At 35.1% G+C, this 11,517-nt stretch overlaps 1 protein-coding gene across 1 annotated transcript; it reads right to left on the bottom strand.

Annotated features, from left to right (window-relative positions):
* Positions 1 to 422: 422 nt before the first annotated feature.
* On the bottom strand, positions 423 to 5,841 carry LOC122396163 (protein takeout-like). Its single transcript, XM_043394324.1, has 6 exons — positions 5,684 to 5,841; positions 4,435 to 4,533; positions 2,923 to 3,073; positions 2,195 to 2,328; positions 1,937 to 2,086; positions 423 to 1,010 (listed from the first exon to the last, which is right to left on the bottom strand). Exons 1-6 carry the CDS (start codon positions 5,757 to 5,759, stop codon positions 856 to 858), a joined length of 765 nt encoding a protein of 254 aa, XP_043250259.1. The 5' UTR covers positions 5,760 to 5,841; the 3' UTR covers positions 423 to 855.
* Between the last annotated feature and the right edge of the window lie 5,676 nt (positions 5,842 to 11,517).

Here is an 11,517-nt window from a genome sequence, read left to right on the forward strand (position 1 = left end):
TCTTAGTTTAATTTTTTCAATCTTATTGCTTCAGTGGTTTGGATTGTTGAAGTAATGCTTGTGGAACGGAGTGAGATAAATGGAACATTCATTCCGTTTAACTCGCTTCGGGTCTCCGTTCACAGTAACCTCCTCGCGGTGAGACCTGGAAATCGATATTATTTGCGACGATGGTTCGCAAATAATATCGAGCTAATCGACTGTGAATGTAAACCGATTTCTTAAGACGTACGAGTATATGTAATACAATAAAAAACAAAAAAATGTTCACGTAAACGTATATCTATTGTTATAATAACACCTACGTCCTTCAATACGGTCTCTATTTATCTAACTCTATTTAGAGGCACTATCATGGATAAGTGAGTGATGTATACATGTGTGATACATTTTAGTCGTCACTCTTCTTTGTTAAAGCATATAGATTTATATATAATTTTGTGATATTGTTTTTTATTTACATATACTCTTGGAAAGTCTTAAATGTATGCAGAGATCCGTAAGTTTCTAGCACTTGTCATTAACGACAATATGATGCTGTAATCACGAATCTGATTAGTCTTGTTCAATTCAATCGACTCGTCGAAATTGTAAAAAGATTTGGAACAGGGAAACGTGCATTAGAATTGCGAAAGTAAATCGTTTTTTTTTTTTGTTTTTTTATATTAAAACAGAATGTACCTTAAATTACAATAACAGTGTAAATAAAATAAACGTTGTTCCCATGTTTTCAGATCAGCGTATAATACGCACGCACGCAGGTATATACAAATTTTTGGCAACTCCGAAACTTTCCTCCAAATTTTTTTACGGTAGAAGATGCATTACATTAAGCATTAATTCATGAAAATAACTTCACGTGGGCGGGAAGATTTTATTTACAGGCACACGACTGAAGATATCATTGGCAATTTTCGCAAAAACCAGGCCGAACGTCTCCTCGTAGGGCGATTGAAGTTCCTTGAAGAGCAAGTCTGAATTTTCGTTGATGAAACGGTTCATTTGTTCTCCTGCGAAAAGAAAATGTCCATCTTTTAGTAAACGTATGTATAGGATATTGAACAAGTTTTTTTTTTATTTGAATTTGCTGAATTCATTAGTTTATCAAGTATTTTTCCAGCTACACAATATTGTCTAAGCGAGCAGTGTTGCAGAAAATGATGTCAGATAAAACTTACTTAACATCACAGGTAACGCATTATGCATTATTTCTCTTTTATTCGAAACCACGACCATGAAATACAATGAACAATTTTTATTACAGCTTAAACAAACATGCAATGACGTTTATTAAGTCATTGTAACTCTAATGATCGTGTTTTCTCTGAACTCGTAAGTTTGTGCAAGTACATGATAAAGTCTAAAATCAATTCAAATTACAGAATTCGTAATTATTGTACACTAACTTACTAATTTTGTTATATTTTAGGGTATCCACATAAGGTGAACCAATGTGTGGTGGAAATACGTGGTAGAATATTCAGGCGATTTCAATGCGCGATAAGAGAATATCTCAGAACGGTCAGGTGATTTAAATGCGTGATAAGAGAATGTATCAGTACGCGTTCCGGTGATTTCGATGCCTGATTCTATTCTTATCAGTGAATGCAAAGTGTTTGAGCAATTTCAATGCGCGAATTTTAGTTGTAGATCCAACGAAAAGGAGTAACATTTGTTCTGTCTCGTTTACTCTGTGAGTCATGAAACAAAATTGAAAAATAGCTCTTGAGGAGCAAACAAAATTGTGAATTAACTATCTATGTGTGCTTTAAATATCCTTGAAGTTTTGTAATTTTTTACATTACTGAGTTGGGAATTTTTGCACGCAAGTTCGACTTAGCGACTAATTAATAGAGCACAATTAGAAGTACTCGACAGGTCAGGTATACATTCGATGCAGTTCCATTGCATATCTGATCTGACATTTATTACGTACCTAAAAGTGTGTCACCGTCGAAAAGGTTGTCGAATTGCATCGTCACTCGAGCAGGGGAGAGTTTCACAACATTTTTCTTCACCTTCAAATAGGTTTCTCCATTCTTTTCGTATTTCTCGCAGTACAGGTCGTTGTGTGTTCTCAAATCGTCTGTAAATAAATATCATCATAGCATTAAATATTTTGGAACGTTAGCTTTCGATTCCTAGATACACACGGACGATTATTTTTACGTAGTTATTGGAAACGTCAGCTTACACATAGTGATGTTCGATTTGCCAGATCCTCTGACGGGCAGCAACAGTATTTTGCCATCGACTTTGTAATCGGCGACGAAGTTCACTTGCGGACAAAACGAATCCGACGACAGCAGACATTTGTCCCAGTCGATACTGAAAAAAATCGACATTGCTAACTGTTGCACACCTTGGACTTAATAATAAGGTCTTGCATATTTAAATGTTTCTCGATTTGTCATTCGGCTATTCGTGTGCGACTGTTTATGAGCGTGAAAATGAATATGATTAGTTGAATTTTCCTTGATATATAGCCAAAGTTAATTTGTTATCCTGTGAATAATGCAACATCTATAATTAATATTTTGGATAATGTGTACATTGAGTAGTATATTTCGAATAATACATTTTCTATTTTAAATAATTCATTTGTTAATTCGTGGCAGCTTTATATTTAAAGCAGTATTTGCCATCCATTTATCCATTTATTTAGCCTGTATCGTTCGTTATGGTCCTTTTAGGGGTATTGGTTGGAAAAGAGTAGTTTTGATAATTGTATTTGAGTAGCTGAAATGCAGTTGACTACAATCGAAGTTTTTAGTTACTTTCAGAGTATTATTATCTTTTCTGCGTATGAATTTTTTGGTACGTTGTATCTTACTGTGAAAAGATCGTGACTAACATTGATTAAAACGCTTACAGCGATCTTGAGTCAATTTCTCTTCGACTGTAACAATACTGTACTCTTACTTGTAATTTCTGATTTCGAGGTCCTTCGTAAGCCCGTACAATTTTATATTTCGATATTCCTGTCTCAAAGAGACCGACCCTTCGGACTCGCCAATTTTCATGCTGTCCACGGCCAATGGTTCGATCGGTAGGATCTTGAAGCTCTTCAAACCTGCACAGAAATATCGCAGAATTAAAAAAAACTGTTTCCCACTTTTCTCCGTTCTCTTTCCCCGTCGAGCGCGAATTCGCGTGTGCCGGGACACCTTGCATGTCACGAAACCGTGCGTACAATGTCCGCGCCGGCGGTCGTTCGCACTTTTACACGCGTGGCTGTAATTTTTCTCGAAGGCACAGAAAGCGAAGGGACGCCCGCTCGAGTCAAGGAGAACCTCTGCAAATTGCTACGAGCGATTATGCTGGTGAAACCTAATGCTGGCTTCGAGGAAACGCGTCGTGCATTGCTCCGGTGAAATCGGCGGAAATCCGCGCGCCGGTTTTCCTCAAATTCGGCGCGGATCAAACGAATGAAACGGCTCTTGAAATTTTCAATTATACGACAAGAAATTCCTAAACAGTCGGTGAACAAAACTGGCTCGAGTGACGAATGTTTTTTTTTTGAATGATAGAATGATAGTTGGAGAACACTATAATTATATATAATTTACGTACTCCCGGTGACACGGTTCTGACACAAAACGATCGGTAACTTTCGAAACGGAAGTGAGAGGGTTCCGAAAAGGCCCAACATATCGCGAACTCGGACCTTTCGAATATATCTAATTGTCCTCGCTCTCTTAAACGTACGGATTCGATCGGTGGCTGAGAATTATCATTATTTACGATTCTCTTCTGCGGGATGAAAATTTCTACCGAAGTGAAATCGTCAGAAAATCGTGCATTTCAATTTCTAAAGAAATCGAAATGAACTAAATGGCGGGAACGCGACACGTGGTGAACGTCCACTCGATTAGAAGTTTCTCTTCGGTTTCTCAATGAAAGTCTGATTATAGCGGTGCTGGAAGAAAAGTATGCATTATTGTCTTTCGAACGGTCGCGGAAAAATGACAGAAATACCAATTAGAAAATGTAGCGGCGAATCGATAATGGGAGAGTAAGCGTAAAGGCGCAGTAAGACGGTTATGTCGTAGTAAAAGAGGAATTTCTCGTTTCTCAATGAAAATCGTGTCACAGTGGAGTACCGCGATCGGTCAGGTGAAGTAGTTACGTAATCAGATAACTGGATAGATTATCACAACCAGTCTTAACTTTGTACGCCCGATAATCGAAGCGGATGTTTAGTTGTATATTTATTTGAATTCATCAAAAGATTAATCGTATTTGATCTCAGATTCAATTGCAAGTTTTAAATAATTAATATTAATATTTGGACTTGAAAAGTATCGAGACGTTTTCCGAAATTAATTTTGAGATTATAGAGCTAGTGGTATATTTTGAACAATATTTTTTTAGCTTCTCTTGATACTCGACTGACGGATAAAATAATGTAGTGTAATTAATTAAAGGCCTCACCTCCAGCGATCGAAACGATAGCATCTCTGGCAGCTGTGGCGATGCACTGATTGTATTCTTCTTTCGGCAGGGATCTGTCGCATATCCTGAAGGTGCTCGCTTGAAAAGGGAAAGAAAATTTGTTAAAAATGTCGCATGCAGCGATTACGTAAACTCAGTGTCGTTCGCGGTGTTCCGATAAAATGCAGCAGCGTTAGGCAAAGTTCTACCGAAGAGATTGACTTTCTCTTTCACCGTGTACGCGCTCTGTGTAATTGCGTTTTCGATTTGTCGCGACCTATCAACTCTGGAACCAGTCGTGGGCGAGATTTAAACAACGTTAATTGTCGTTTACAATACTTATTACTTGTTATATTAATATCTAGTTAAATAATACAAGTATTATATGTTACGTACGATTACTGAAACATACGATTTTTATTTGATGATTATACATTGCGAGATCATGTGAATCGCATTTATGAAAATAAAAATTTTGTTTCGGATCACAAGAATAATTATAATATTTATAGAAACCGTTAGTTCCGTTTCCATGATACATTCGTTAGCGAGTCACGTCCATCGTTGACATTGACATTAATCGCGCGATTAAGAAATTGCTTTGCCCGAAAAAGGATTCGAGGGGAAGCTACAGCTGATGGCAACGATCTCGTTCCACGACCGCGTTCCTTTCACGGCATACTTGTTAAATCGATACAACGGTTGCAAAATGAAACACGCGATAATGATCGATAATTGCTCACGTGCACCTTTTTTTCAATTTCAACGCGTGCTGCTCGCGTGTCACGATACTTTGATTTTCCCTCTGACTTTTGGCCGACTGACAGCTATACTTTAGAAACACAATTCTACAATACTGTGTATCTGATCAGTGCAATGCTATATTCAAAAAATTAACCTGAAATTCAATTTGTTTCATCAATTATTTTGACTAATTTTTACCTTGAATATTTTATTTTTCACTTCAAGATTTCTACTATAAAAATCAACTATACATTCTCTTCATCTCCAATTTTCAATGACAAAGTCCTCCATAGAAAATTACGGATAAAATTTAATCAGTCTAGACTTTATACTGAGAAGAAACTACTGTCTCGTAACAATAACAATGACGTAAATACAGTGGAAAGCAAACTTCAATCTTGTTTTTAAAATTATTCAGCCCTATGTAAAAAATTGTCGATGCAACTTCAACACCTAATAGAAGGAAAAATGATCAGAATACACTTCAAAACGAAAAATAACTCACGTAATTCGATGGCAGTTGTCGATGATAACGTCGTCGCAGCGACGATTACCATAACTATCGAGATCATTGATGTCATGTTGGATTATTTCGTTCCTAATTCACGATCGTCGTGGAGTCAGGGACTGAACGATGAAAACTACTTCGGACAGCTGACTGTAAACTGGAAGGTACGGTCATTGATGCAGTCTATTTAAGCGGTACGATCGCCCCACCATCTGGAAGGTCGGGAAACGCGTGCCTCTTCTTGCAAGATTACGCGAAAAAATCGTCAAATAATATGCTAAGCGAAGTCGGGAGCAGGATGATGAGAGATGACTCACTCTGTCGCTGGTATATGGTGGAAAACTTCTTCTGCTCGTACGTGCTTTCATTCACGACGAGAATCCGCGAAATTGCATTTATGCATACTGTGTTTAGCCAAAGAGATTGGCCCTGAATGAAATTCCAAGAGTCAGTGACCAGAATTTTTGGCAAAGGTTATTTCACTATCGTGAAAATGGAAAAAACGGTGGATTTCGAATGATGAACATACCTTGGGAATCGGAATTCGAGCAAATTTTCATTTCCTAACAACCGATGAAAATAGTAGACCTGTTTGTAAATTAAAATTCGTTTTCAAGTCACGTGCACACGAAGAAAAGAATTTAATTTTATTTTATTTCTATAAAAAATAACCAATTTTTGGTTTATATGATCAAATTAAATCATGTTTCGCGTTTAACGAATCGAGGCTTGTCCGAATATTCGTTCAATGGAATGAACGACGTGAATAAACGTTTTTTGTGCGTACGTGCCTTCATTCACGAATATAAAAAATTGCATTTATGCATTGAAGGAGCTGGGGAATTGGACCTGAATGAAATTCAGATTCAGTTACTTCGTATAGAGGTTATTCCACCATTGTTAAAGATTTTGTAACTGACCATTAATGTCGTCTTTTCAATTGAATTTAGTTAATATCCTCGAAGGAACTTCTTGTAGGTTTCGATAACAATAAAGTACGACCGCATCCAGAAGTTTCAAAGTAGCTTCGTTCTCGAGATTTTCTTAATTCTTTTACTTCATCGTCTGAAAGATATCCTGCATAATTTACGGAGACGGTGTGTCGATAATCTTTCAAATCAATATTGTCTTTTCCTGAAATTATTTCACAAAGATGGTCTTCCATATTTTTGGAGAACAATAGCAGTCTTTGTCGAGAAATTGCGGGGCTCTTTTCAGTTTTTCGTTTTTCGTACAAAAAAGAAACCTACATATTCCTAATAAAAAGTTTGTTCCAAGTTTAGTGTTGAATCAACGAAGTGGTTCAAGTGTTGTTGTTACTGTGTGTCTGTACGACAGCCCATTTGTTTTCTGGCTCTGACCTATGCAGTCGTTTCTGTATATGCCACTTAACAGGTTCACTTTATTAGTATTTTCCATATTAAAGTTTGTTTCCTTTTTTCTTTCAAGTTATTTTCCTCGCTCTGCCATTAATTTCTATTCTTGCACATAAGACGTCATGTGACTTAGTGTTTACAGAGGATCAGACCACACGATAATTAAATAACTCGCTAATTATTCCAGATTTATGACCGGATAAATTCTTTTGTAGATAGATATTCCAGAAATCACTGGGGATTGAATCGATTTTTTTCAATTTTATGCGTTATGATCTAATGGATTTATGCAGATCCTTTTAATGATAACATTTACGCCATTACTTCAAATACAATAGCGTGCTATTGTTATAGGAAAACTTTATAGTGATGTATATATTTAATTATCATTTGTAAATAAACGGTAAACGTTCAGTTGCAAAGAATCTTGTAATATGTACAGTATTTTATAATTACTCGTTTTCTTTAGATAATGGAATTTTTCTGTTAATAGCTCTCTATATTCTTTTTCAGATTTTTCTGTATTAAGATGTTCTTCTTCAAATTTGATGCATCTATATGAATGATAAACGCTTATTCTGACGATGACTTGGAAAGCAAATGGAAAAAGATTATCACGTACGAGTGGAATGGAAGGATTAGGTTTATTTGATCAACAAATTGTTAACGCAGTATTAAATGCCTTCGTTTACACACAAAATACAGAATTATCCATCGCGGAAATGAATCCTCAATGTTACATACAGTGCGAAGATTACGTAGCGTGATTGTCTCAAAATGTCAAGGCTGTGATACGAGTACTTGGATGGGTTACAAAACCTTACCAGTTTTATTGGGTTATTTAAAAAAAAATTTTTATACTTTGTCTTACTGCGAACTTTTCTAAAGATCGTTCGAGGAAAGGAATAGATAAATTCATCCATCCGTTTACTTAAGTTTGTTTAAAAAAGATCCTTACGGAGAACTCCTCCAGTAACTAAACACGTATAAAATTCTTTGAAATGAACACTTGACAAATGGACAGCCATCTTTCGAACAAGTGTGTAGTAATAAAATGATTTTTATAGGCTTGTGATGTGTGTAGTGTGTACAAGTCTTCTTTGCAATAAAGAGGATAGATACCATCAAATAAAAATGGAATTTACTTATATGAAAAATCGAAATGTAACTTAAATCTAAATCAGAGGCAGATAATTCTAAATTTTACAAAACCTTCGATTTTTACTAAATAACACGAAAACTGTTAATAGCATTCGATACATCATTTTATCGTTACCGAGAGGTTTTAACGACCTACCTTAGAATGATTTATTTATTCTAGACAATAACATTATCGTGGAACGTATTTAATTGTTTTTTAATTCATCCTGTTACGGAATAGTAGATCATTTGACGAAGAATATTCTAACTTCCTCGTGATTGTTATATATTAAAAGTAGCTACTTAAAGATCAAAACGCGACTAACATTAGCAACTAAATTGTTCGTGAACTTAGAACTATGTTGATCATTAATTTGAATCTCGTATTTTGTCACCGGAAATTTATTTCTGGATAATTAGCATTGGCTTTTCCGCGTGTTGTGCTCTCAGAATATTTTATATTGAAGCAACGAGTCGTCACTAATAAATCTGCTTCATCGTTCGTAATTTGAATTACAATCGTTATAATAGCGTCACGATCCTTACAGGAACAAACAACTAATGTTTGAAACTAGTTCTCGATAATAGTCCTGATACAAAGATTAGGTAATCGCGTTATATACATATTTATGAGATACCAGATGAAAGAAAAAATGTAGAATACGTACAAGTTCATTATAACTTACGATCTATTAATCATCATTTTCTCAAAGCGTTTAAAGAATTTCCATTTTTGTTTTCCATTTTTTTATGTACACAACGCAAAAGTTCATTTTCATTTGTAACGTACTCACTCAGCTTTCGGAATTTCCACACTTCTAACTCCTTTTGAATTTAAACTACACTACATTTTGATTCGTCAAATTAAAAAAGAAATCAGAAAATACAATAATGTTAATAAATGGTTAGACAGGAATTAATACGCACGTAAATAGTGATCAATCTCCTATGATGTAATTTAATTAATCAAACTTGACTCAAAATTGCAAAGAAGATTATGTCGTAAGATTTGCATTGTACACATTGCGTATGCATTATTCATCACAAGAAAATAATAGACAAACAGTAAAAGAGTTACCCAAACATATAAACGAGAATTAAATGCATTGTTAAATATAATATATTTTTTTTTCTTTCGTTTTCTCTAAACATAATCTTATTTTCAACGATTGTTTTTCTATCGTAATGTGATTTATATTCGCAAAAGAAAAATTTATATGTACATACATGATCAAGTCGATAGTCATACATTTCTTGCTAAGTTTTCGTCAGAGTGAGGAAAAAGTAATTCGATTGGATTTGTTACAATACGATGACACTATAATTACATAATAATCACGCGGTAATTACTGTCTAGGGGCGGTGAAATCATAATCATACATCTTTAAAGCAAATAATAATTATCTAATTATGCCGTTTGTGAATATCTCGCGATTACACTGCACTTGCATACAATCGTATCATAGGAAATGTAATAAAATTATTCGTGCAACGTTTTGCATTGCACAAGTGGCATTCACATGATCTATAAAGAATACATACCAATCTTGATTTTCCGTAAAACATTATGGTGATTGAATTTTTACGTAAATGTAAATATAAAAAGAGACATCGTCTAGAAGTTTTTAGATCATTGAACCTCGGAATAACCATGGACGACCGTGAACGCATAACCTTGCAATTAATCGTCTTTCACAGTGCTATGCATATTTATTCGAATGTTTATGCCGTGCCAAGGTAATAAAGTCAGCACGATGAAGCAACATTCGTTTCATTCTGCCTTTTGATCGATCTGTTCTACGTTTTACCTCGATAGATCAATCGATCAACCATTGATACGCTTTCAACGATAAGCGATTTAGGTCTCGGCTGTTGATTTGAATACAGTGATGTTTGAATTCCAACTGAAATGATGGTAACACACGAGCTGCGCGTTCATAATTGCCCTTGCAACGGATAAACATACAGGATGATTCTAATAACTGGATCAAATTCTAATTTTGCTCTTGTAAGATGTGTACATGTGTTTGGAACGCGGGACCGTTATTGTTGGCATCGATAAAAGTGTCTAGATCTGGGATGTTCATTTTGTTTTCTTTATGTTGAATAGTTACAGTAACATTAAATGATATAGTTTATATTGTTTAGTGAAAGATCCTTGACATCCTTACACTCTAAATCAGCGTTTATTAGATACAATATATTAATATTCAGACTCTTAGTGATATTTCATTGATAATGTAAATAGCAAATATGGAAAACGAACAAAATGTTGAGTGATCCTACAAATATCAAACAAAATAACCAATTATAGAGGTTGTCGTGTATCCGATTTTCCACCCATAAATATGCAAATCAATAGCGGCTGTTGGCCGCTCCGAGAATAAAGCTATAAGAAAAAAAATAAAATAACGAAAATAACTGTGAGAAAATTGACCATACGAGAAATTGACGATGATTACGATTGCCTTAGCTACAATTGAAATAATGATGGCCAGAACACCGCCTCACGAATGTTCGTTTTCCAAGATGGAAATGTTACATTATCTGTGCCATACAAAGAGTTCATTCGCGTGTTCTGCTTTAAGAATTGAAAAAAGAATGGCTAATCGAAGAAGTGTCAGAAAGAAATAGTTGATTGAAGAAAGGATAGGTCTTTCGTGTGTGCCGAATAAGATTTTTCTCATTTTTGGGTAATTGTAGTTTCAATTACAATTATCCAGAGCCTAATAATGATTCATGGTGGGTCGTTAATGTAATAGAAATGATTGCAACAGAATTGAGACAGATCATTACTTGAACTTTTGAATAAACAAACAGCCTGACCAACTAGGTTTATGCCTATCGTATTGACAACGCGAGACTGCTAGCTATCGGACACTACGATCTTAATAGTTCCAGTATACAATAACGAAGTTTGCCTTGTTGAGTGTCATGAACCAATCCACAACCTTGGTTCTTCGTTTTTTTATAGTTCGTTGCCGTTTCGGCCCTTCACTCATTACAGGGTTCGTAATCTTCTAGAATTTCCCATCTTCAGGATGTTGACATCATGCATAATCGTGTTTTTTTAAGATAGTGATCAATCATGTTCTGAGAATATCTTACAGAAGCGTTTCTTTCTACTACTATTACAGTTGTCATATTTTTTTACAGTAATTTGGAAAGTTAATAACACAGTTCAGTAAATTCTTTCTGCGTTTTTTCCAAAAAGTTTGAATCATTTTTTGTTTACGAAGGCCACTTTTAATAATGTTCGCGATTTCTTTGGATCTTCTAGTTAGAGAAACGGTTGTCAAGGTTTTTGTGCGAGTG

This window comes from Colletes gigas, unplaced genomic scaffold (genome assembly GCF_013123115.1).
Source record: "Colletes gigas isolate AHSC1104 unplaced genomic scaffold, ASM1312311v1 Colletes_gigas_Sc00007, whole genome shotgun sequence".
In the NCBI taxonomy this organism is placed as follows: domain Eukaryota; kingdom Metazoa; phylum Arthropoda; class Insecta; order Hymenoptera; family Colletidae; genus Colletes; species Colletes gigas.